This window comes from Gigantopelta aegis, chromosome 4 (genome assembly GCF_016097555.1).
Source record: "Gigantopelta aegis isolate Gae_Host chromosome 4, Gae_host_genome, whole genome shotgun sequence".
Classification (NCBI taxonomy): Eukaryota; Metazoa; Mollusca; class Gastropoda; order Neomphalida; family Peltospiridae; genus Gigantopelta; species Gigantopelta aegis.
Window position 1 is genome coordinate 93,515,625 of NC_054702.1, and position 25,337 is coordinate 93,540,961.

Here is a 25,337-nt window from a genome sequence, read left to right on the forward strand (position 1 = left end):
AAAATAAGTGCTCGAAAGATTTGTAGTGGACGTTTTACGAATTTGTATCTATTTTGGTGTATTTCAAGCTATGACTGTAAAAATGTTTTATCGGTGACAGTACATTTTTATTATCTTATATTGATTTACTGATCCAGCATTACTCGTGGCGGTTCAGGAATGATGGAATTTCCAGTAAAGGATCTCCTCCGACGCTTTTGCCAAATGTCCATTCGACTCTGCATTATGCCGAAATACGGCTCTGAACATGTATTAAGGTTTTGTCGTTCATATTGGTCCATATGCATAAAAAAAATAGCAACAAAAAGCTATTGCTCGAAGCAAAATATAAAAGTAAAAGGATAAGCTTGATTTCATACGCATACGGTTTTACTTTTGCTTGAAAGCAAATGCTCGTATTTGACAAGCATTTGCTTGTTTACCAACTGTCAGCTTCTTCGTGCGGATGGTTCAATTTCATGTGTAATTGGCTTGCTTGTCTATTTCGTCTAAGGTGGAGATGTACTATAAATGCCTGGCATATTACACAGATCTTTCACTCTAGAAAAATGTTGGACCAGGAAACCACAAGCTGCAACAAGAAGAAAACGTTTGTTAATTTGCTGAAGGATGTGCCTGTCTTTGTCTATTGTCGGAGGTGGAGATCGTAAGCCGAAATGCTAAAAAAAATTAGATTTCTGAAAAGGTGCAAATTATAATCTGATTTTCAACGGGAATTGGGTCGGTCTATAATCTTTAGCGTAGGGGACCAGTGACACCCTGTACTTTTTTTTTTTTTTTTTAAACCATGAGCCAGAAATGTCTTATTTAGTAAATCTCAGATGCCGAGCATTAAACAAAGAAAATAAATTGCATGATGGGAAATCTTCTCTTCAGCTGCCCAAAACAACGTTCAGTGATAACGCGTTCCTTCTTATGAATCCTGTTGAAAGACGTTTCCTTTGGTAACGCAGGATTCTTATATGGGGTCATAAACCAGGGTGCAATGCCATACCCCTAATCTCCTAAAAACAAAGCATCAGTTCTAGAGTTCGCCATCAAAATGCCAACAGGTGACTTTTTCATGTCCCGACTGTCGTGGACGGATTCTGGCCATTCCTATGACACGCTAGTAAATCTTTCGTCAGCATCACATGTTGCCTACACATTCAAAATGGTCACACCCTTGTGGTAAATATATTCATCCCCATGAAGTCCTGTTTTTAGGTTCTAGATATGCGTACAATCCAGGGCAGCAATTGCACTCTTACCGTCAGAGTTCTCGGGCTACCCCCCCCCCCCAAAAAAAAAAAAAAAAAGAAGAAGAAGAAAAAAAAGAGAAGAAATAATAATAATAATAATAATAATAATAATAACAACACAAGAAAGCCCACTCCGTTTCTGGTCGCACTGCTAAATATTCCTCTGTGTACTTCATTTCTGGTATACCCCGTTTATTTTATGGAATAACCACGGTGATGTCCTTCACATATTAGTCAGTTGTTTTAATGACATATACATGTTTAGATGGATAGCTTGAGTTGTTTTATTTAAAAGCACATCTTGCTTGTCTAACGAATGACCTGTCTTTGTCGCGCTGCATGCCGCTCCCCCCACTCAAAAAGAAGAAGAAAAAACTCCACGAAGAAAGCCAATGTATATAATACTGCAAATAGCTGACTTTATGTTTGAAGTTGATTTCAATTAGAATATTTCCAAACAATCCGATGGGGCTAATCGATGTTTGATCAAATATGTCCTACATAAACCCTCGGACCCCTTCATGATTTGCGGGTGTGTGTCCATGGAAATTTACTTATATGTGTAAATGTTAGTCGATTTGTGAAATTTTTCTGTCGATTTCTTTAAGGATGGTCAATTTAATCAAATAATTGTCAAAATTCAAGATTACCGCCATACTACTCAACATTCAAAATGGCATCGAAAATGGTGACATTTTGTGATGATTTCACCACATCCATTTCAAATCTCGTTAATATCTTTATCTTTTCTTTATCGTTATTGCCACAGTATTGTAGCAGGTAACTGAACACACAATGAATCTGAAAACTTACACAGTATCATCAGCAATGACACGTACAAAAAAGAAAACAAAATGTCACAAAAAATAATTAATTGTTATAATTTATAAAAGGACTAATAGATCATCGATAAAAGTCCACTTGAATTATGTTTACAAACAACTTTTTCCGATAAAATTCTCAATATAAAGGCATAATTATACCGCTCAAAGTATCGTTTTTCTTTGCGAACTTGTTTGTATATTAGATGTCATATCTAATACAAGTTATCTATTTGTGACGACCATTTTGGGACATTTTCTATCTGATTATTAACCTGCAACAAAGCTGTGTCAATATAAACATTAAGGGGATAAGATATATATATGGTGAAACCATTAGAACATTTCACCTTTTTGGCGGCCATTTTGAATGATGAGCAATATGGTGGCCATCTTGGATTTTGAAAAGTATTTTATTAAATTAGCCATCCTTAAATTGATATAAATCGATAGAATTTTTTTTTTTTAAATCGACCAACATTTGCATATATACGCGAGTTTTCATGCTGACCCCCGTAGCAAATAATTGGTGGCCCGAATTGGGGTTGGGTTGGGGTTTGGGGTGGTGGGTGTCATGTTTGCCATATTTTATTTTTTAAATCGGTTTGCACCAACGGATTCCTTGGAAAATGTTAATTTAGAACTTTATCACTTCAAACATAAATTGAATTGAATACTTTCGAAAAAAAGACCAAATCCAAGACTGACTACTGGGCAAATAAAAAACACTGCGTGATTACCACTGTCTGAAATTGGAAGTGACATAATGTTTAGCCGATATATAGAAGATACTCCCCGAGTGTCTTGTGATATCATAATTTATCAGCACGAATTGATAAAAGTATGAAATCCGAGGCTTGCCGATGATTTTTACATTTTTATCAACGAGTGCTGATAAATTATGATGTCATAAGACACCAGGGGGTATTCTTTCTTATCATTCTTTTCATTTCCGACAGTTGTAAACAAGGAAGGAAATTTTTTATTTAACGACGCACTCAACACATTTTATTTATGGTTATATGGCGTCGGACATATGGTTAAGGACCACACAGATATTGAGAGAGGAAACCCGCTGTCTCCATTTCATGGGCTACTCTTTTCGATTAGCAGCAAAGGATCTTTCATATGCACCATCCCATAGACAGGATAGCACATACTACAGGCTTTGATGTATCAGTCGTGGTGCACTGGCTGAAGCGAGAAATAACCCTGCGGAGAATATCGCAAGTTACAGTGCCAGTGATATTTCCTACAAAAACCCTTACTGGATGATAAATTGTTATGATTAACAAATAAACAAAGTAACTTTTTAAATTGGTTATTTATCAGTATTAAATATTATATCTATAGTATGAAATAACAAAAAACAATATTGGAGTTAAAAATATATTGCAAAACAAGTTTAAATTATTTATTATACAAATTGTTACTGTTGCCTTTTTAATAAACAATGGACACCGTAGCTCAATATTTTTTTAAAATTCAAACAGTTCCTAAACATAGCTTGATTCGAGTCAGAAGGTGGTTTTTGGTGTTTCTCTTTTTGTTTTGTTTTGGTGTTTTTGAGTGTCTGTGAGATGGTACATATAAAAGACTCCTTGCTACTAATACAAAAATGTAGCGGGTTTTCTCCAAGACTATATGCCTGAAGTACCAAATAGTTGACATCCAATAGCTGATGTGCTGTACTGGTGTCTTTTTAAAAAAAAACCCACCACCACCTAACCTTTTTGAAAATTCTCAAATCATACAAAAACAATACAAATTAATTGGTATCTTTAAGTACGATTTATGTCTGTGTAAAATAATGGCCATAAAGTATAGGTAAATTAATATTCATATATATATATATATATATATATATATATATATATATATATATATATATATATATATTTTTTTTTTTTTTTAATGCACTGAAAACCCCAAAACAAAACAAAACACACACACACACACACACACACACACGCACACACACACACACACACACACACACACGCCAGTAGCGGATAAAGGGGGGTCCAGGGAGTCCGGACCCCCTCCCCCCTTTTTGAAAACCGACCATAACCTTCAAGGGAAAAGGTGATTATACTAACTGTTCTAAATGCTTAAATAATAAAAATATTCCATGTGGACATCCCCCCCTTCAGAAATCCTGCACCCTCGCCTGCACCCCCACCAAAAAAACAAACAAAAAAACCCCAGACAACCCAACCCCCCCCCCCCCCCAAAAAAAAAAAAAAAAGAAAAAAAAAAAAAAAAAAAGAAGAAAAAAAACAAAGAAAAAGAAGAACAAAGAAATATGCATAAATACAAAATATATGTTACATTCAAACTGAATTAGAAGGAATACTATAGGAACGAAAACGGGTGGTATTCATTTTTAAACAATGAGGTACTAAAGTAGTATCTGATATAGAATAAACCTGATTTTTGTCGATTATTTCTTACATATTAAACAGACAAGTAAATATTTTTTAAATATCTATTTAATGATAGTCTACCTAATTTAGCATTTACCTGTTTGGGCTCTCATTGATGTACAAGGTGCTGTTTACTCTTGGAATTAAAAGAAAGATGTCAGTAAACAGGTGATTTGTGCACTTTATAGGAACAGACTATAACAAATTTTGATCGACATGTGTCAATTTCATTGCTGTTGCAATATAACCCCTATCCTTTTCCAAAACAAAATATTTGTAGACATTTCTAAGTAACTTTTGAGCAAAACTGTCAAGAACCATTCTGAGTGTTTGATCTATTATACCGGTATTAAAGGTGTTATGTATTAAAGGAGCTATCTCCAAGTTGCATAATGACAGCTATTGCAAATAATGTTTTAAAATTAAATTTTGCTTTAAAATTTAAAGACTACACCTTTAACTATATGCCCATAAACGATTCTAACAAAATTTTATCTACTAGTAGAAAATACATTTTTATTGGAGAATCGTTATCACAAACAGATGCTCGCATATAACTATGATATAGCACCTTTAAGTGGTTGCAAGATTGTGTAAATTTCTAATGTACTTATATTGAATTTATATTCACTAAATATGCTGATAATAATTAATAATTTATGCTGTAATTCAAAGTACTCAGGTAACTTGCAGTTTTAAATTAAAAGTTTGTTTACGGGTTAATGAAACTGACACATGTTGATCAACATTTGTTATAGTCTGTTCCAATAAAGTGCACAAATCATCTGTTTAGTGACATATTTCTTTTAATTTCAAGAGTAAACACCACCTTGTACATCACTGAGAACCCAAACAAGTAAATGCTAAATTAGGTAGAGTATCATTAAATATATATTTACAAAATATGTACTTGTCAGTTTAATGTGAAATAAATAATCCACGAAAATCAGTTTTATTCTATTTCCAACACTACTATAGTATGATATTCAGATTTTGTACGTACATACATACAGTTATACATGCATTTATTCATTCATCCATTCATTCACACACGCGCACGCACGCACGCACGTACGCAAAGCACACACACTCATACATACATATATACATACATACACACATAATGAGCATCTTTTTCAAGTAGTACATGTCTACTGCAACTGCGCCTGTGCAGGTAAATTATATGTTATAAGTTTCAGTAGTGTTAGTTTTAATGGTCGATTTGGCTTTGACATATAGGTCATCAACATGAAGGAACCGATCTATTGCTAGACTTTCTTAAATCAAACATTTCTGTTTTCAGGGTTGGTTTAGGAGCATCAAGTGTAACGGGCGGATTCGGGGATGTGGCCTTGACAGCTAGTCCTAGTGGAACCACGCAAGCTATTGCTCAAGAAATCACTTTTACATTGACAGGAAGTAACGGTATGGACGCACAGATGCACACACACACACACACACGCACACACACACACACACAGAGAGAGAGAGAGAGAGAGAGAGAGAGAGAGAGAGAGAGAGAGAGAGAGAGAGAGAGAGAGAGAGAGACTTCAACAAACACTTGTACACAGAGATATACAAGCCATGCTTGCTTACCTTTGCTCCAATACCAGCACTAGCACTAGGTCATATTCGGTAGGTGGAATGGTTTCCATTGTCATCTTGTTCTGGCAGTACAACAATTTCGTCAATATATGTCTCTGATCTTATTATACAAGATAACTGTGAACTGTTTTATTATTAATGTGGAGCATTTACAAGTACTTTGTTGTATTGTATTCCTGGCATGAGTGGCTGGTGATTACCCGCAGCTTTATGTCCCCTTGATGGACCCTGTGATGGGTGGGGGCATGGTTGATGAATCACAATAGACCTAATAATGGGTAAAAACAAATCATCACAATCAGATGGGACCCGGATTTCTCATCATCTGATGAGGAATCCACGATATCACAAAATGTTAAATAATCAAAGATAACAGCCAGTGGATCTTGACAACGGTTCCTTGTTATCAGTTCTACTGATGATGGAGCTTTGTAGAAGTTGTCTCATTTTTGCCATCCAAAAAGGGATTGTCGTCTTGACTGGTGAGTTGGAAAATGTACAAAAATGGTCTTTGCTCGTTGAATGATTGATCGAGAGTCACTTTAAGTGTTTCATGAACTCAACAGTTTTGTGTAATGTTGTCATCAATGTAGTGCCACATTCCTCCTTAAATTCTTCCAAGGTGGTTATTCATTCGAGAGATCTTGTGGGTATAGCTCATAAAGAAATGTGTGACAATTTGTCATCACACGATGTTAAGTAGTCAAAAATATAGTGATTCGTCGGAATAATGAGCTTGTTTCGACGAACACTTTTAACAGACCCATCCTACCAGCATCGATTAATGCCAGGTATCTCAACATACCTGTTGAGCCTTATATTCTTAAACCCTTGAGGTGTTTCCAGTGCCAGAAATATGGCCATGGTCAGAATTCTCGTCGTGGTCTGTTGACTTGTGCTCGTTGTGGTCAGTTTTACCATGACAGTAAGGCTGCAAAGGAAATCACTTTACATACTCGCGGGGGTCACTGTGCAAAGTTGAAAATGGAATAAAAGGTTGAACAGATGAAAGTTGAGAAACATATCTTTTACTGAAGCAAGGAAATTAGTGTAGACTGTAACGCCAATTGTGACGGATAAGTCATATGCGACTGCTGTTAAAATGTCCACCAAGAGTGTATCTACTAACACTAATTTGACATGGAGTTATGATGAGCCAAAATAAAAATAAAGACATTCTGGTATTCAAAAAGCAGCAAAGCAGGCTGTAAAGGCTACAAAAAGCACAATAATGTAACACAAAAACAAAACGATGTCTCGCAAATGACCGATCATGTTTCGATAAATAGCCAGCCAAGTAGGTCGAGTTCTGGGGTACCAGGCCTCAGTGTCCCTCATGCTAAAAAAAGATAAATCTAAACATAAATATAGTTGTTCATAACGGCTAAACGAAAGAGTCTGAACAACATCTGATTCACTCTAGTAATACCAATGAGGTTTTGGGAGATTTGGATGATGAGATGGACATTCAAAATTTCAACGATCATCATCAAAGGCCAAGATAGCTCCCAAGGTACACATAGCGCGGCGTTTGATAACAAACATATGAAGTTGTTTGATGCAAGGCCAAATGCTATCCTTACATTTGGTCTTTGCATTAAGCGTTTTTTGTCGATTTCCAACATTGATGTAACAGACACTTTGGAAACTCTTGATATTCTGTTTTACCACCTTGGTGTATTACACCACCTAAACTTGTGTTTGATCTTGCGCATCTGAAGAAAGATTGTACAGATGCTGTTGCTTACAAAAAAAAATTCATGGAAATTCAAAACAAGTACCGTTATTACATTCCTGTTTATACAGACGGATCACGGGGTGGGAATTCTGTGGCTTGTGCTACAATTTTTCCATCAGACACAAAGGATCTTATTGCATCAAAACATATCATCTTTCGTGTCGCCAAACTTTACGAAACAAGAAGGTGGACCATCCATTAATTGGGATGGTGATATGCAAGTGTGTCTTTTTATCTATTGCCATTAAAGAAATTGTTAATGAAAAGGCAGATTTTGCTGCCACGTCTGCTTTCGATTTGCCTCATGCCAGGGTTGGTGTGCTGTATATTGATTTTAAGCATAGTGGCAGGATTAGAACGGTACAGTTGCAGACCAGTTTTATACTGTGAAGCCAGTCCTGGGAGTGTGGTAGTCCTCCAATAGGCAGTGTATGAAGGATAGAATAGGATTGTGTCATGCTTGCATTGGTCATACATACCTGACCCATTCATGTATCTTGAAGAAGGATCCTCCACATTAGTTTAAGCACTGTAAGTGTACATTGATGGACGCCACATTTTGGTGGAATGCACTCATATGAAGTAAACAAGAAAAGATATATTTGTTTGAAGAAATGTGATGCATTCTTTTCGATTTCATCCAGAACTTCTATTACAATTTCTTCGTGATACTGACTTTTATTCTAAATTTTATTTTTACAGTCTGTGATATTTGTATTTTTTGCACAGTTCTTTACACTGTGTTTTCATTTATGTATTGATTTTTATATTGATGTTATTATCACTTTCTTTACACTTCTTCACTATCATCCTTTTGTCCTAGCACTGTGATATGCATTCAGGTTATCTCCAGTAAGTTCACGTCTGAAAATCATTCAAAATAAAAGTAAATAAAGACATAGGATCTTCAGAATATTGCAAACGTGTGCTGGGCAGATGCTGAGGTCGGCACCAGCTTTTAACTTTACTTTCCGCTATATTGACGAGCTTGTATAATTCAATACTAACAGGATTACAGATTACTTTTCATTGATTTTCCCACAAGAATTAGAAATAAAAGAAATATCTGCTGGTAATAAATCAGTTCCCTGCTTCGCGCTATGCATACCGATGCAAATTGTCACTTACTGGCAGATTGAGCTATATGGCAATCACTATGTCTTCAACGTTTTAATAGTAAATTTTCCCTAATTACAAATGTTCATTATCAAAAACAGCGTTATGTGATGGATGTTTTGGCATCAACGTAATCTTTGTGTCATACTGCAGAGAAATCTTTAGTGTTAAGACTTCCAAAGATTTCTCTGCAGAATACCACCAGATTAAATTGATGCCAAAACATACATCACATAACGCTGTTTTTGGTCTTCAAATTATGTTACCAACATTGATTCAACAGACATTCTGGTAACACCTTTATATTTAATTTTGCCTCCTTGGTGTTCCAAACCACTCAAAATGCTATTTCATTGTGTACACCTCAGAATGGTTCGCACAGATGCAGTTATTTATAAACAGCCATGATTGCATTCCTGCTTATAGATCATCAAATAAATAGATCATATGGATATGGGATGGGAACACTATGGTTTGTGCTACAGTTTTTCCATCAGCATCAGATGCAATACTTTCTATGATATTACTAGATTTAGCATATATTTTTACTGCAGACTCCTGGGCAGTGATTGTTTGTTTTGTTTGTTTGTTTGTTTGTTTGTGTTTGTTTGTTTATTTTTTGGTTGTTGTTGTTTTGTTGTTGTTTTTGTGGGGGTTTTGTGTGTGTGGTTTTTTGGGGTTTTTTGGGGTTTTTTTTTTTTTTGGGGGGGGGGTATTATTATTATTATTATATATTATTATTTTTTAATTTACTTTTATTTTATTTATTTATTATTTATTTATTTATATATTTATTTATTCTGGGTTTTTGGGGGGAAGGGGCACTTTGCTTTTAACTCGCATTGTTTTACTTACACTGTTGAATCTGTTGCTATTTTAACAGTATTTAACCTATGAGTTTTTAAAGCTATCAAACTCTGAAAGCATGCATCTGAAAAATGTCTGATACCTTGATTACATTGGATATGCAACCTATTAAGTTATATATTTGGTGTTTATTTCAGGACTAACAAAAATCCTTTTAGGCGAGCTCTCTGTTTCGACAGTAGGACAAACAAGAACACTTTGTAACAGAGGGCAAGTACAGACTAATAATTTTTATTTTTATTTAACAAGTTGCACACGAAGCAGCTGACTGGCCCTTAGAAATTAGACGTGTGGGTTTTGCGCAACTGCAATGGAGACTACAATGAATTTTATTTTTGTACATCGCAGGTATACAGAGAAGAGAAGAAACACATATAATTGTAGACACATTAAACAGCACATACACTGCGTGGTAAATTAACGTACTCTCTCACCTAGAGATGTTTTTAACAAACACTTGTCTTAAATGCACATTTGAACGGTTGAATATTTCACGCATCTTATTGCAATTCGATGCTGTATTGTTATTATTATTGTTACAGCCTTACTGTTAAAGGTCTACATTGATCAAAAACGTAATTCACTATTGTTTGGTATCTACGTATACCTTTTACAATATATATGAAGTATCAATAAAATACATTTTAAAAAATTTACCCGTTTTTAATATATTCGCAATAAAAAGTCACGTTTTTCCCATCGCTTGCCAAAAAGCCTCTAAACTCCAAGAGTCAAGTCACGTGACCCCGTGACCCCGTGACGCGCTAACCGGCATAACATGACCGCGTGATTCGCAGCCTTTCGGTCATTTTACATGAAAGTGGAACACGTGTATTTTTAAAACGCGAAAATATTCTATTGAATTGAATTGTATGTGTGGAATATTATTTTGATGATATCTTTCAAATGTGAAACATGGTGAACCATTGTTCGGTGTATGGATGTACAAAAGCTGCATTTAAAGGCAAAAGAAGTTTGCTTATTTTTCCGAAAGACAAACCGACATTGTTTGCACGGAAGCAGTTTTTAAACCGAACACGTGCGTATTGGAAAGGATCGTCAATATGGGATTCGATTTGCAGTGACCACTACACACCTGGGGATTACAACAATTATCTAAGATGGTCGATGGGAATGGCACCAAAACTTTTGTTAAAGAACTTGTCTGTTCCAAGCCTGTATCCCCCTGTTCATCCTATTTGCAGCTCGGAGCCCGAACGTCGCCCGGTAACAAAAACAAAGCCCGAATGTTAATGGCGAGGTGTACATTGTTCATATTTGGCACAAAGATACACCTCAACACGATGCATTTATATATGTTAAAAAAATAAATGTAGGAAAATTATTTTTTAGAAAGAAATCACATTTTTCATGTTCGGGCTGTACGTAACTATATCCCGAACATCGCCCGAAGACAAAAACAGATAGGCCTACCGAATGTTAATGCGATTTTTTCTAAAAATAATAATAATTTTCCTACATTTATTGTTTTAACATATACAGTCAGACCTCGTTACAACGACCGTCGTTACCGCGACATTTACACCATCCGACCAGGAACAAACGTGCATCCTACGTCTGAAAACACATCTTTACAACGACATTACATAATCACAGATACCGTAGCACATTGGCAGTACACACACAACCACTTAGATTCCTTGATCTCGTAGTGAGCCGACTGTGTCACATGCTGTCCGAGCTACCGATGTCTGCGAAATTTGTAGACATTTATTGCTTTTGCAAATACGCCTTTAGTTAACCAATTATAGGATTATCTTCGAACAATAAAATCTTCTATTTTCATATTGTGGACCTTTAATATATAGAGGCTATTTCATAGGGGGTTTTCCGAATACGATTTGTTTTTATCCCAATGCCCACTTTCTTTTCTCTCCTTTGAATTCTGTCTCATTTCTCCTCCTATCTTTCAACTTCTTTTGCTGTCCACACCCCAGTCCTCGTCTCTCTAGCCGCGACAGGTGCTTGCCTCTTGTGGATATCCGTGCCACACACCTGCGAACTACGAGATGACATATTATAAATCGTATTCGAAAAAACAAACATGAAATGGTATATTTATTATATACATTTTTCCTAATTTTTGACTTCTTTTGCTTTTTGTTAATATCTTTAGCTTATCTTATCGAAGACACGTAACGCCATGATATATTTCGTCCACTTGAACTTTTGCTAATAATTTACTTGACCATGGAATGTTTTTAAATACTAATACAAATTATTTTTATTTCATTATTAAATTAATAATTATTTAATAATGCTGTTGTGCGAGGTAAAACGATGGTTAATGCATATTTCACGAAAATGTAAAAATGCATTCGAATTCTATGGGGAAAACAAATGTGGCTGGATCTTACAAGTTTGATGAATGCGGCAGTATTTACACCTGTGAAGAATGCGTTTTGTTGAAAATGAGGTCCAACAGAGCTGCCACAGATATCCAATGTAGCCATTTCCCCCAATATGTCAGTGTTGTCGTGGCTTTCTTCGACTTCTCGACTATTTTTGTAGTGGTTCCCCAGCACACCCGGGTTGTGATAATAATGGTGTCTGTAGTAATCTTCAGTATGTTTTTGTTGAACATGATCCCAAATGGCGCATATCCTGGAGAATGTAAAACCACATTCTGAGCATGTGGTCTTCATGAGAACTCAAACTGAAATATCGGACCCTCGTTGCTTCTTTTATAGTATATTACCGTCGTTTCGAGGAATTCCATCCATACCACTATCTTATTGCTTTCGTTTTAGGTCAGCTTTGGCTTGCTCTACCACCTGTTGTTTGATGGAGACCCTGATCACACTGGTCTTTTGTTTCTTATTTCGCTTCATGGGATCGTATAGTTCTAGACATCGATCTATGCTGTACATGATCTGGCTTGAGGTTGGAGTTTGCCATGGACATAGTTTTAAGGACCATATAAACAATGAAAGATGAACTCCACTGCTACTCTTTCCTATTAGCAGCAAATTATATTTGATATGCAGCATCCCATAACAGGATAGTACGATGAATGGCCAAAAGCCCTCTACCGAGGGGAGTCGATCCTAGATCGATCACACATCAACCTAGCACGTTACAACTGTGCTACGTCCCGCCCCGTTATTTGTGACACAAAATGTGTTTCGGGCTGTGTTTTTTAACACCTCTAGAACACACAGATTTATCAATTAGAGAACATTGATTAATTTTGGAATTCTGATTCATAATCTTCAGAGGAAATCTTCTACATTTTTCAATAAGGGGCAAGTGATTAAAAAATATACGTCATGTATGAAGATGCAACACTAAAACAAATCCATAATAGTGTTTTCATGTTTCGAACTTGTGTATTGTTGTTTTATAATGAACATACGAGGCCGAATTTGCAACGTCTGTTTTTAACTTACACGCTTGTAAGTGCATGTATTCACAATGCTTAAACACCTGCTTTTAATGAAACCAGGATTAGTAAGTTTGGCCCGTACAAAATGTAATATTTTCATCTTTAATACGATTAAGTAAATGGTAATCAATATTATTCAATCTAAAATAATTGTCCTTGTTATTTTTATGTTACAATAAATAGTAAATAATATTATATATTTTGTAATTTCAGATGTATGATTCCAAAAAAAGAAGCATACTTCGGTACCCATCCCCCGATCACATATTTTAACAATCATCTCCAAGCTACAGTTAAGATGCGTGTTGTGAAATTTATAAATTCTGCTGACTTGACTTGGAAGTTCATTGTGAGGAAATGCGTTGCAGGCGACCTCGCTCGATGTGCAGATCCCACGGTTTGTGAAATTTTAATATCATAAAGGAGACACATCATGAACACAGGCACACACACACACACACACACACACACACACACACACACACACACTGGTGACCTGAATCCCCGGCGATGTTGATGGAATTTTAATATTATATTACATACAACTATTTATCCTATAACTTACCCATAATATCATGCCATGAACCCATGTGATAATGTTAGTATATTAACCCGGTTAATAATGGTATGCAAATGTGCAAGGTCTCTAGGTAATGTGTTGCTGTGGATGGGTCATTTGCTTACAAGCCAACAAGTCCTGTGTACCTGAGAGTAACGTTTTCAAAGCTTTAGTTAAAATGCGTGACGTCAAACTAATTTGTGCTAATCGTGATGACATCATATAACCGATGGCTGCGACTTTAGTACTGTGATTTAGGTCTCACTACACAGATCACTTCCGGGTGGGAGTTTATTGATCACGGTCCACTATAGTTCCTAATTGTAACACAATTTATGGTTCACATATTCACTTCTAGGAAATGGTGAAGAATTAAAACAATAGGTATGTTTAATGGTAAGCCTTCTGGCTGTATTTTGCCCATCTATTTTGTAATATTGTGCATTGACCTTTTGGGAAATGAATGTATAGTGTAAGAGACAGCCAGGGTGAATCGGTTAATGAACAACCTGTTCGGACAGGTATTACAGCCACATGCGTCATATAGCAAAAAACTGAGACGGAAATGTTCTCAATTTTGGAGTGAAAATAAATGCTTATAATGTATCTTCGCAATGGTGTATGTTGTTAGTGCCAACGAGAACCCGTTCTATTGGCAATCTTCGTTTGAAGTTGGGCAATTTAACACGGGTTTCAATGGCAGATGACATCTGTGTAGTGAGACCATACTAATTTTTTTAATTAAAATGTTATTTTAGAAGTGTTATAGGATAAATAGAATGGTAATAGAGGATTCACCACGAGTGGTTTTGAATATGGAAAATATCAACCGTGTTTATGTTAATCGGTATTTGTCTCGGCAGATCCTCGGCAGAACCTCGACAAATACCGATTAACATAAACTCGGTTGAAAATATTAACCGTGTTTATGTTAATCGGTATTTGTCTCGGCAGATCCTCGGCAGAGCCTCGACAAATACCGATTAACATAAACTCGTTTGAAAATATTAACCGTATTTATGTTAATCGGTATTTGTCTCGGCAGATCCTCGCCAGAGCCTCGACAAATACCGATTAACATAAACTCGTTTGAAATTTTCCATATTCAAAACCACTCGTGGTGAATCCTCTATTTATTACCCACAGGGTCTACAATAAACGGTTACACAAATATAATTCCCCACTCTATCTTTATGGCATGTGTGATAATAATGCATTCTGACGTCACTATATATAGTTTCTATAGCAGATGTAAGCTTGCGGCACTCATTACTTTGATACTGACATCACTAACGTCACAGTAATTGGCATAGCTGTATGTTAATGACACTGATTGTGAAGCGATTATAATCATATATAACGTTTGTTATAAATCACAGTTTGTGGATAATAAATGAATGACAACATTCGTCTCCACGAACTTCATGAAACTCGTTTGGGAATTGGTTTATACCCCATATATAGCATCGCCAACACATACATGTGTAGGCTACACGCGCGCACGCACGTGCACGTACACATTCACACACATCCACGTACACACACACTCGCAGACAAAAAAAACACACAACATAAACAATAAATAAGATATTTATGTATTCATTTGTCTCTTTCTTGCACTTTCCCACACATATATATATATATATATATATATATATATATATGTAAATTACATTATATCCATACATGGCTGCTTATTTTGAAGTACTAAATAATTATTGTGATCAGAAAATGCCGACTAAATCGAACAAGTCATCTATATTTATAACAACGCTAACTTGGAATTTCCAGTTAACCATGTCGGTATTGAGACTCGATAATTTAGTACTTTAACTGAAATAAGCATGCGAAATTAAAATTAGGTTTATCGTACTAATTATTTGTGAAATAGTCCGTACATGTAATAGTATCAGCTATTTCATCCATTACAAAATTGTCTATGAAACAGTCATTAAATTTTGTTTGGTCTATACACTTTACGGCCATCTGATTGGTCCAGACGTGCTTACTGTTTTTGCGTTCAAATGTCAATGAACCGAAACAATGTAAGCTACGCCTACGAAAACACACTACCTTTGCAGGGGCGTAGGCTGGGGGGGGGGGGGGGGGGGGGGGGGGGGGGGGGGGGGGGGGTTCGGCTGAAACAAATGGTCCGCTTTCAGAACTAAAACATATGGAGTTTCTGGTGCTGCAAAAGCAAAATAAAAAAGGTCCACTTGGTTCATATTCGAAACACCCCCCCCCCCCCCCCTCCCCCCGGTCCAGCTCACGCTACGCCCCTGCTTTGTACACCTAACCGATATATTCAGGCAACCATATTTAGGTATTTTGTATAAAAGGCACATGAAAGATACAAAAGCAATAACATTGTGACACAGATGCCACGTAATAGTACACTTTTTAATACAATAAATTAATGAAAAATGCTATAGCAGAGTAGACATATATACAAATTATTTTTTGGTTCAAGTAAATATGATAATGTCTCAGTGAGAAATTATGATTTTTATTTTCCCCGTTTTTCCCGTTATGAGTGCCTGATGGGATAATACATTTATTTGTTCAATGGTCATTACATAAGAGAAATAACACCCAAAAGAACGGTAATCGAGCAACAAATATGCATACCAAAACAAAATGAATGTTTAGGCATGATATAATTATATATTTGAATTAAAATATATTTGTTTTAGATTCTGAAGAATACAGAAAGGTTTTAGAATCAAAATAAATTATGTACTGACTAAGGTATGACAAGTATATGACCAGAGTATAACAAGTGTACGACCAACAGTTATAGAATTTGAAAATGTTCAACATGCAAAGCAAAATATAGCCAACTCTTCTAGTAAAGATTACATCTACACATCGAGAAGTATAGCTGCAGTTTAATCACTTTCATTATCTTGTCTGCTGTGTCAGTACCTCTATGTGGTCAATGGGTGAAAGCACAGGTTTTCATCAAAATCCTCAACTGATGCCTGATAGTTGCATGCGGCAGTACATACATAACAATTTGCTTGGTATATGCAATCTTCTTAACTACTATTAAGAGCCCAAGAACACACACAGATTGTTAAGTTGGGGGCTGCAACTCACTAGTCGTGCCCGGTGAGTTACAGTCGTCTCAGGTTATGTCGGATCTAACAAGTCATGAATTGCAATACCATCCACTGGTAAAGATATCGAGAAAAATGCAGCTGAAAACTATATTTTGTAAGGCTCATAACATTTTCACAATAAAGTGTTTTCAAAGAAAACGTCCTTTTGTCAACCAGGTCCAATAAAAGACCATACTCAGCAATAATTTCTGTTTTGTTCACAGAGCTTTTAAGTAGTCATTATGTAGAAGCATTCCATACTATTAAACAAAATGCCGATTTTTTTGTCCATGTCCAAAGAATATTCTTGGTTGTATCACATCCTGTCGGGCAATATACACTATAAGGAGCATTAGTTCTGTGGGAAAATGTCAACTGACCATTTATCTCATGAACAGGGATAAACTTTGCCACACTGTCATTTTTTCCGGTATGAACTGTTAAAGAGACTGTCTCGAGTTTGCTGTTATTGTTTCTAACATTAATTTAACACACATTTTGGAAACGCCTTCATATTTTGTTTTGCCACGTTGGCGTATCAAACCACCGAAAATTGTATTTAATCTTGTGCATCTAAAGAAAGATCGCGCAGATGCAGTTATTTATAAACAACATTTCATGGAAATCCAAGAGAGGTACTGTGATTACATTCCTGTTTACACAGACGGATCACGGTATGGGATTTTTGTCGCTTCTGCTACAGTTTATCCATCAGACGCAATACTTTCTTTGAGATTGCCTGATTCAGCATCTATACTGCTAAAACCTGGGCAATCATTAAGGTCCTGGAATATCATGGCGATACGAATGTGTGTCTTTTTATCAATTGCCTATAAATATGTTATATTTTGTTGTGTACCAAGCCATGTTGGCATTAAGGGCAATGAAAAGGCAGATTTTGCTGCCATGTCGGCTTTGAATTTGCCTCATGTCGATGTTCGTGTCCCCTATAGTGATGTTAAATATCATATTAACCAATATATTTTTTCGAATTGGCAAGATGATTGAGACGGTGCGATCGCGAACAAGGTTCATTCTGCCAAGCTAGTCCTGGGAGATTGGCAGTCCTACAAGCTGTGCAGGAAGATGAAGTAGTCTTGTGCCGTGCCCGTATCGGTCATACGCATTTGACGCATTCATTTATTTTAAAGAAGGACCCTCCTCCTCAGTGTGAATATTGTCAGTGTACACTGACTGTACCTCACATTTTGGTGGAATATAATCATCTGAAGCCGACGAGAAATGATGCATTTGGCAACAAAAATGTTTTGGAATCTTTTAACTTCCACACAGAATTAATTTTAATGTTTTTAAACACTTTAATTTCTATACAAACATTTTAAATATGCTTTACCTCGATTTGTGTATTATATTATATTTTCCCCTACAGCTCCTTACACTGTGGTTTTACATAATTATGTAAATAATATTTTCATATACTTATATTTTGTGACACCCAATAGCCGATGTGTATTTTTTGTGTTGGGGTGTCGTTAAACATTCATTCATTCATTCATCCATTAGTTCATTGTTTCTGACTAATAGAACGTTTTCACAACTATAAATACTTTTTTTTAACTACATTAGAGCATTCGTGTTTGTGGATTACATAATGTGTTTCTGATCATCCTAATGTGTGTAGGAGTCCAAACTGGATTTAACCTCACAATAGTTTCAAATGAACAGAACAAAAAGATCTGTTTGGAAGTAAAATAAAGTGTTTGAGCTACTACAGTCATTAGGACAACTGTAAACATACTACATATGCAGACACTGGTATTCTAAATAGGACAATATATATTTAATACTTAATTGTAGTCGTTATAAACTCGGAGTTTGAAACTGAGGATAATGCTTTTAACGAATAAATTGTGCTGGCATGCTGGTGGATGCTTAGTGTCAGGATTCAACACCAAAATAAGCCTCAATTCTTACATTGGCCTCCTCTTGATTAAATTGCATTTCTAGAATGCTAAGAACATATATTAGTGTTACCTGTATTAAAAAATTGTATTTCCACAACACTCAGACTGATACACAATGTCTTATTCCAGGAGAATCCTTTTTTCCCGACATAAAAACGTTTAAAAAAAAAAACCTTGATTGGCTGGCCTTATTTTATTGTTACTGAGAAATCTTTTTTATTTTCTACAAAGAAGACAGTTAGTATAAAGACGGACATAGCAATTGATGGTGTACTTATTATGTACATTCTCAATGTCAGTTGTGAAAAAGGTTCCACTAGCAAGATTTATATCATATGGGAATTCACCTGTTCCACTAAGTATGCTGCAAAACATATGCTGTTACCATATCTGTAAGAGCTCCATGGGTTGAAAAAGGTAATATCTCGCACACAGTGTGATGCAGTGTTATCTGGCATACATGCACAAACTGTTGCATCAGAAACATTCCAAGAGGTGGCCAAAAGGTTTTGTAGTGCTCGCTCTTGAAAGCAGTAGCCCTTTTCAAGAAATGCATGTGGTGTCTGACAGAATCAATGGACAGACACTGAAAACGAGCGTCGGTAAAACAATTTGCATTCCAGCAAACTGGACAGTGGCAATAAAGCCAGACTAGCAAAGTTCTTTACATTTTACATGTCTGAACATAGGATACTCTTTCAACAAGACCAGACATTGGTTATTAGTGTTTGTGGATGTAACAAAACTGTTCAGGTTAACACCAACAAAAGGCAACATGTGTTACTGGCATACCACATATGCAGTCTATGCACGAGGCGGCTCACAAGAGAATCGTAATGCATACCATTCTTGCTTCTAGGAGGGCTGCTGACAATAGAGCAATGTCTCATTCTGATGCCAATGTCCTTGTTTTTATCCCACATGGTATAGCGATATTTTTCAGGAAATCTACTTTTTAACGGGACATACTGGTAAGCATGCCAGTGTTGCAATGTTTACTGTTGTTCATGAGATACTCTATCACATGGCACTTCCCCAGAGAAGCATCGGTGTGGTCTTCCTTTGAGCAGTCTTCATTGTGGAAAAGCTGGAAAAACTACCTCTTATATGGAGAATAGTTTTCATCTGTATGTTCCTCGATGTCTTAACCAGTAGTTGGTATGATGTAAAGCAAACATTGCAATATAATGAATCAGTCACAAACAGCTCCTGAACTTCTAAGCACTTTGAATAGTTGTTCAGAAGTAGTTGGGTCATATTTGGCTGCCCCGTGGATTTAAAATCTTTTGGACCTTCAGAAAATATTTAGCCCCCATGTACCACGCGAACATTCGGCTAAAAGAGTTTAAAAGATTCCACCAGATTTCTGTTACCAAATATATCTTTTCTCGGCTTCAGATGACTACTCCAACAAAATGTGACGCACAGTCAGTGTACACTGGCAATTTTCACATATAGTAGGAGGGTCCTCCTTTAAAATAATAGAATGAGTCAGATGTGTGTGGCCGATGTGAGCATGGCGCAAGACTACTTCATCCTTCTACTGCCACTCTCCCAGGACCACCTTCGCATAACAAGCCATATAGGACTGATGGGGACACCAATACTGGGGCGGGGCAAATTCAAAGCAAACTTAGCTGCAGAGTCTGTCTTTTTATTGCCCTTAGTGCTAACATGGATGGGTACCCAATACCATATAATACCATCCCAACCACGGAATGCTCCAGCGTACAGTATTATAATGGTCAGAGACATGCAAGTGAGTGTGTAAAAATAATATACTTGGATGCACACGAATCCTTAATCTCTTCCATGACTTTACTGTTTGGCCAAATTGCAGCAGCAAATATGGATGATGATTTTGGCAATCTCATGGAAATTATTGTGTCTGATTCAACAAATGTAACAAACGTCACAGAAATGCTATTCCGTGATCCGTCTGAATAGGGAGGAATGAAATCTCGGTACCTGTCTTGTATTTCCATAAAATGTGATTTATAAATCAATGCAGCTGTGCTATCCTTTTTCAGATGCAGAATATAAGAATAAAAGCAAATGGTAGACTATCATTACAGAATGTAACCACTTACCCTAGCTAGTAAAATATTTTTCTTTTCTTTTCTTTTATTTAATTTCATTGATATAATCAATGCGATTATGGTCATCCTGGTGTTTGTTAGCAGCGTAAAATCAATTGTATGCTAAACAGAAAATGTACGACCCTCGGGATCTAGGGTAAGTGATAGTTCTCAAACTATGTTATTTGGTATTCGTTTTCCTATAATTAAATTATCTCTATATTCTGGCTACGATTAATAGCGTGTTGGGTTTTTTTTTGTAGGAATCCGATTGCGATTTTAGCCGACGAAGACGAGCAGTTGAACAAGTGGCAGACAACTCCACCGAAACGGTCAACTACGGGATCACTGTGGTGGAATCCCTCCAGAACTGTAAGTGCCAGTGGTCACGAGTTATCGTTACTAAGTCAAGCAGAAAGTTGCTTTGTTGATTTTTAGCGACTAACTAGCGTTGAAAACTACCATTTTCAAATGTAATCGTTCATTTATTTTAACTTTAATAACGTTATCATAATTTACAGAAACATTATGTTGAATGGTTGTTTAATTTGTTGTTTGAAGAAGTGAAATTTGTACTGATGGTTGGCATATTACCACGTTATTAAAATAAAGGGACATGAAGTAGGCCGGTTGTAAAGCGATCGATGGGTTCATGAGCTATTTCCTGTTGGACTTTTTTTTTTCGTTTTTTTTTCTTCTGAAAAACAAATGGATTAGGCACAGATGTTCATACATATCAAGACATTAATAAATTTATAGAATGTAAATATGAACATAAATAAATATTATTGAAAGTTAGACATTGTGTACTTAATAGTACTTGAGAAAGGCGTCAGAACCAAATATGTGAGCACAACAGTGTGTGCATATATGTGCATGTGTAGGATGTATCGTTTATATCTGTGTACGTGTGTGTTATGTACGTACATACACATATCTGCCTAGTATGTATACAGGTAATATACTAAGTCTATACGCATTTGTATTATGATTTAATACTGCATACTGTATATCTTTCAGACGAAGACAAGCGTCATTCGGAATGTGTGACGACCAGCACGATGACAGCTGCAGTGGTTGCCATGGCAGTGGTATGTTTCATCCTCCTCGTCATCTGTCTGGTGTTTATTGTCCACGTGTTGTCCAGACGCAACAGATCAGACAGCAAAGAGAATCTGTCTTAAGCAGCTCCACGGAACATGACGACCACCACACAAAGCAACTCGTCTTTTTACGTATACATAATCAGAAAACAATATATTATTGTAACTTTTTGCTTGCTTTCGCAGAATTATATTTTGAATTCAATAGGTATGCTTGGTACTCTGATGAAATGTAACTAGAATGTTTAATTACAGAAATAAAAGAAATGCAATTGTGAGTATAATCATTTCGTGTTTAAAATATCGTCGGACTTAATGTTGATAACATTCACTGTACTGATATGACAGGCTAAGATACACATGACGTGTTAATCTCAGAACAACAAACAAATAGGCAACGTTATTGCAGAATAAATATGTTGTCATTTGACTTTCAAAAGAAAATCCTGAATGTGTTAATAGGATGTGTTTATACTTAACAAAAGTGGGGGATTTTCCCAATCATTTAATATGTTTTTAATGCAACCCCCCCCCCCCCCCAAAAAAAAAAAAAAAAAAAGCACAAAAAAACACCGTACGCTACTATTTCAATAGGCTCGTGTCCTATTGCTATCAATAGATATAGTCAATTGCTTACGTAACGCATAAGAATCGTCACCATTTTAAATGTAAAGCAGAAAACATTTATATTATTTGTAACATTTATAACCAGCAATATTAACTCAATCAAGCCAGATGCTTTTGAATCATAATTTATAGAATGTATGTTAAAAACACGATTCGGTTAAATTAAAGGCACATATCATTTACAAAAAGTGTACTGAAACTTACTATATTAATATTTTTAATTGATGTTTTGATTTCTGTATATTGTTTATAGTGTCACAATAAAGATGAATTGAGATTTACGTTTGATTAATATTTTATATTAAAACTATATTTTATCGCCCTTGAGGCTCACCGAATTTCGTGATTATATAACATCTTTATTTGACCTGTTTAACGTTTTAAGTCTTATCTAACATTCCATTCAAACTGTTTAGACAACAGTAATTTGCAATCGAGTTTTTCCCGATTTGCTTGTTGAATTTGTCTCAATTAACACGTCATTATATTCGGCGCATCATTACATTGTATTGGTTTTTAATTTAACACAATTTGCACACAACTTACACATATATTAGGCATATGCATAAACACACACACACACACACACACACACACACTTTTCTTGATATATATAAGTGTCCACACCCACACTTTTTGGCACCTTCCCAATGCCACTGACTCAAGAAGAGATAGCTTGTAGGACTTTGCAATAACAAAAAATAAGTGCAACGTTCGAAATGAATTAATACGATAATTATTGTTATATTTAACTTCACGATAAAATACACATGACATTTATTAACATTAAATACAACTTAACACAATCAAGTGAAGTACTAATAATAAACAAACGTATATATATATATATATATATATGTATATGTGTGTGTGTGTGTGTGTGTGTGTGTGATAGCAATGTGTTAACTAATATGAAATTATTAAATGTTCAACAAACTGACGTCACACAAGAAATGTTTTTTCAGGAGGTTGTTTTTCGCGTACTAAAAGCAGTTCTTACGATATACTCATGAATATTTTGTGAAGTTTTGTTTGTATTAACTTTGTTTTTTCTCATTAAAGATGTTGCACTTAATTTTGTGTTGTTATTACTGTTTTATGTTACACTGTATGTTTCTAAAAGAGGGAAGTCAGGACTCTTTAATGTAAAATAATTATATAAACAATGGATGCGATCTATTTCTGGTAGGGCGGGGCGTAGCCCAGTGGACATAGATTGATGCGCGGTAGGTGGGCCACTTGGGCTATTTCTCGTTCTAGCCAGTGCACGACTACTGGTATATCGAAGGCCGTAGTGTGTGCTATCTTGTCTATGGGATGGTGCATATAAGAATATATGTCAAAATTACCAAATGGTTGACATCCACTAGCCGATGATTAATAAATCAATGTGCTCTGGTGTTCTCGTTAAACAAAAGAAGCTATTTCTAGTTGACATTAATGTACACACTAAAAACAAAATCGAACGAGTAGCAAACGAATAGAAGCAAAAACCAACAAGTAGCAAATACAAATATTAAAAGATTAAAGGTTGTTTTGTTTAATGACACCACATTTAGACCACATTGATTTATTAATCATTGGTTATTGGATGTCAAACATTTGGTAATTTTGACATATTGTCTTAGAGAGGAAACCCGCTACAGTGTTCCATTAGCAGCGAGGAATATTTTATATGCACCATCACACAGACAGGGTAGCACATGCCACGGTCATATGACAATCACATACCAGCAACAAGGGAAATTACTATTATCCTGTTCAATTATTTAGACCCAAGGTTTTTTGCAAATGTTACGTTTATTTCCTATTCGATATTTGTTTTCTTTGCATTTACATGAAAACAAACCCAAACCCCGACAGGTTTTATATACAAATCATCATATAAAATGCACGAAGTTGACTTAATTCCACTTTTTAAAAATCTCTGTGTGTTCGGAATGCACGTTATTTCTCCTATAAATAACTAAGGTCATTTGCATATCAAAAGCATCATTCTATAGTGCGTTTCAAACTAATGTTCGGTTCTATCGTCCTATCCGCTCAAATCGTAGTATGACCTATATTTAAGAAAATATCTGTTCAAGTGACAAAACCTCAGTTTGAAAAAAAAATATGTATCAAATATTATAATTATATTGTGGAATACACAAGCGCGCGCGCTGAAGGGAGAGACATACATACAGAGAGAGAGAGAGAGAGAGAGAGAGAGAGAGAGAGAGAGAGAGAGAGAGAGAGAGAGAGAGAGAGAGAGAGAGAGACGTCATTTATGTAACGACGCACTCAACATATTTTAATCTATGGTTATATGGTTATAGGGAGAGAGAGAGAGAAGAATTTGGTATGCATGCGATTGGTGGAGGTGTGGCCCTCTGCACAACCCCAACCCCACTTAAGGCTTCTTTTGTATATCGAGCGGGACGTAGCTCAGAGGTAAAGCGTTCGCTCATGGTAGGTCGACTGATCGATCCCACATGGTGGACCCATTGGGTTGTGTCTAGTTCCAACCTGTGCACCACAACTGATGTATAAAGGCTGTGGTATGTGCTATCCTGTCTATGGGATGGTGCATATAAAACGTCCCTTATTGCTTATCAAAATTGCTTATCGGAAACAGTGGCCCATGTGGCTGTAGCGAGTTTCTTTCTCACTGTCATAATGCTCCTTAACCGTTTTGTCTGACGCCACATAAACGTATATCAAATGCGTTGAGTGTGTTGTTAA

General features: G+C 36.0%; 1 protein-coding gene across 1 annotated transcript; it reads left to right on the forward strand.

Moving 5' to 3' along the window:
• Positions 1–1,042: 1,042 nt before the first annotated feature.
• LOC121370076 lies at positions 1,043–23,688 on the forward strand. The gene is made up of 6 exons (XM_041495176.1): positions 1,043–1,170; positions 5,792–5,913; positions 9,952–10,024; positions 13,434–13,617; positions 21,147–21,255; positions 21,904–23,688. Exons 1-6 carry the CDS (start codon positions 1,043–1,045, stop codon positions 22,065–22,067), a joined length of 780 nt encoding a protein of 259 aa, XP_041351110.1. The 3' UTR covers positions 22,068–23,688.
• The last annotated feature ends 1,649 nt before the right edge of the window (positions 23,689–25,337 follow it).

Coding starts and splice junctions, on each gene's coding strand:
- LOC121370076 (XM_041495176.1), top strand. CDS start 1,043: ATGCCAACAGGTGACTTTTTCATGTCCCGACTGTCGTGGACGGATTCT. Junction 13,618..21,146: donor CTCGATGTGCAGATCCCACG/GTTTGTGAAATT, acceptor TTTTTTTTGTAG/GAATCCGATTGCGATTTTAG. Junction 21,256..21,903: donor GGTGGAATCCCTCCAGAACT/GTAAGTGCCAGT, acceptor TATATCTTTCAG/ACGAAGACAAGCGTCATTCG.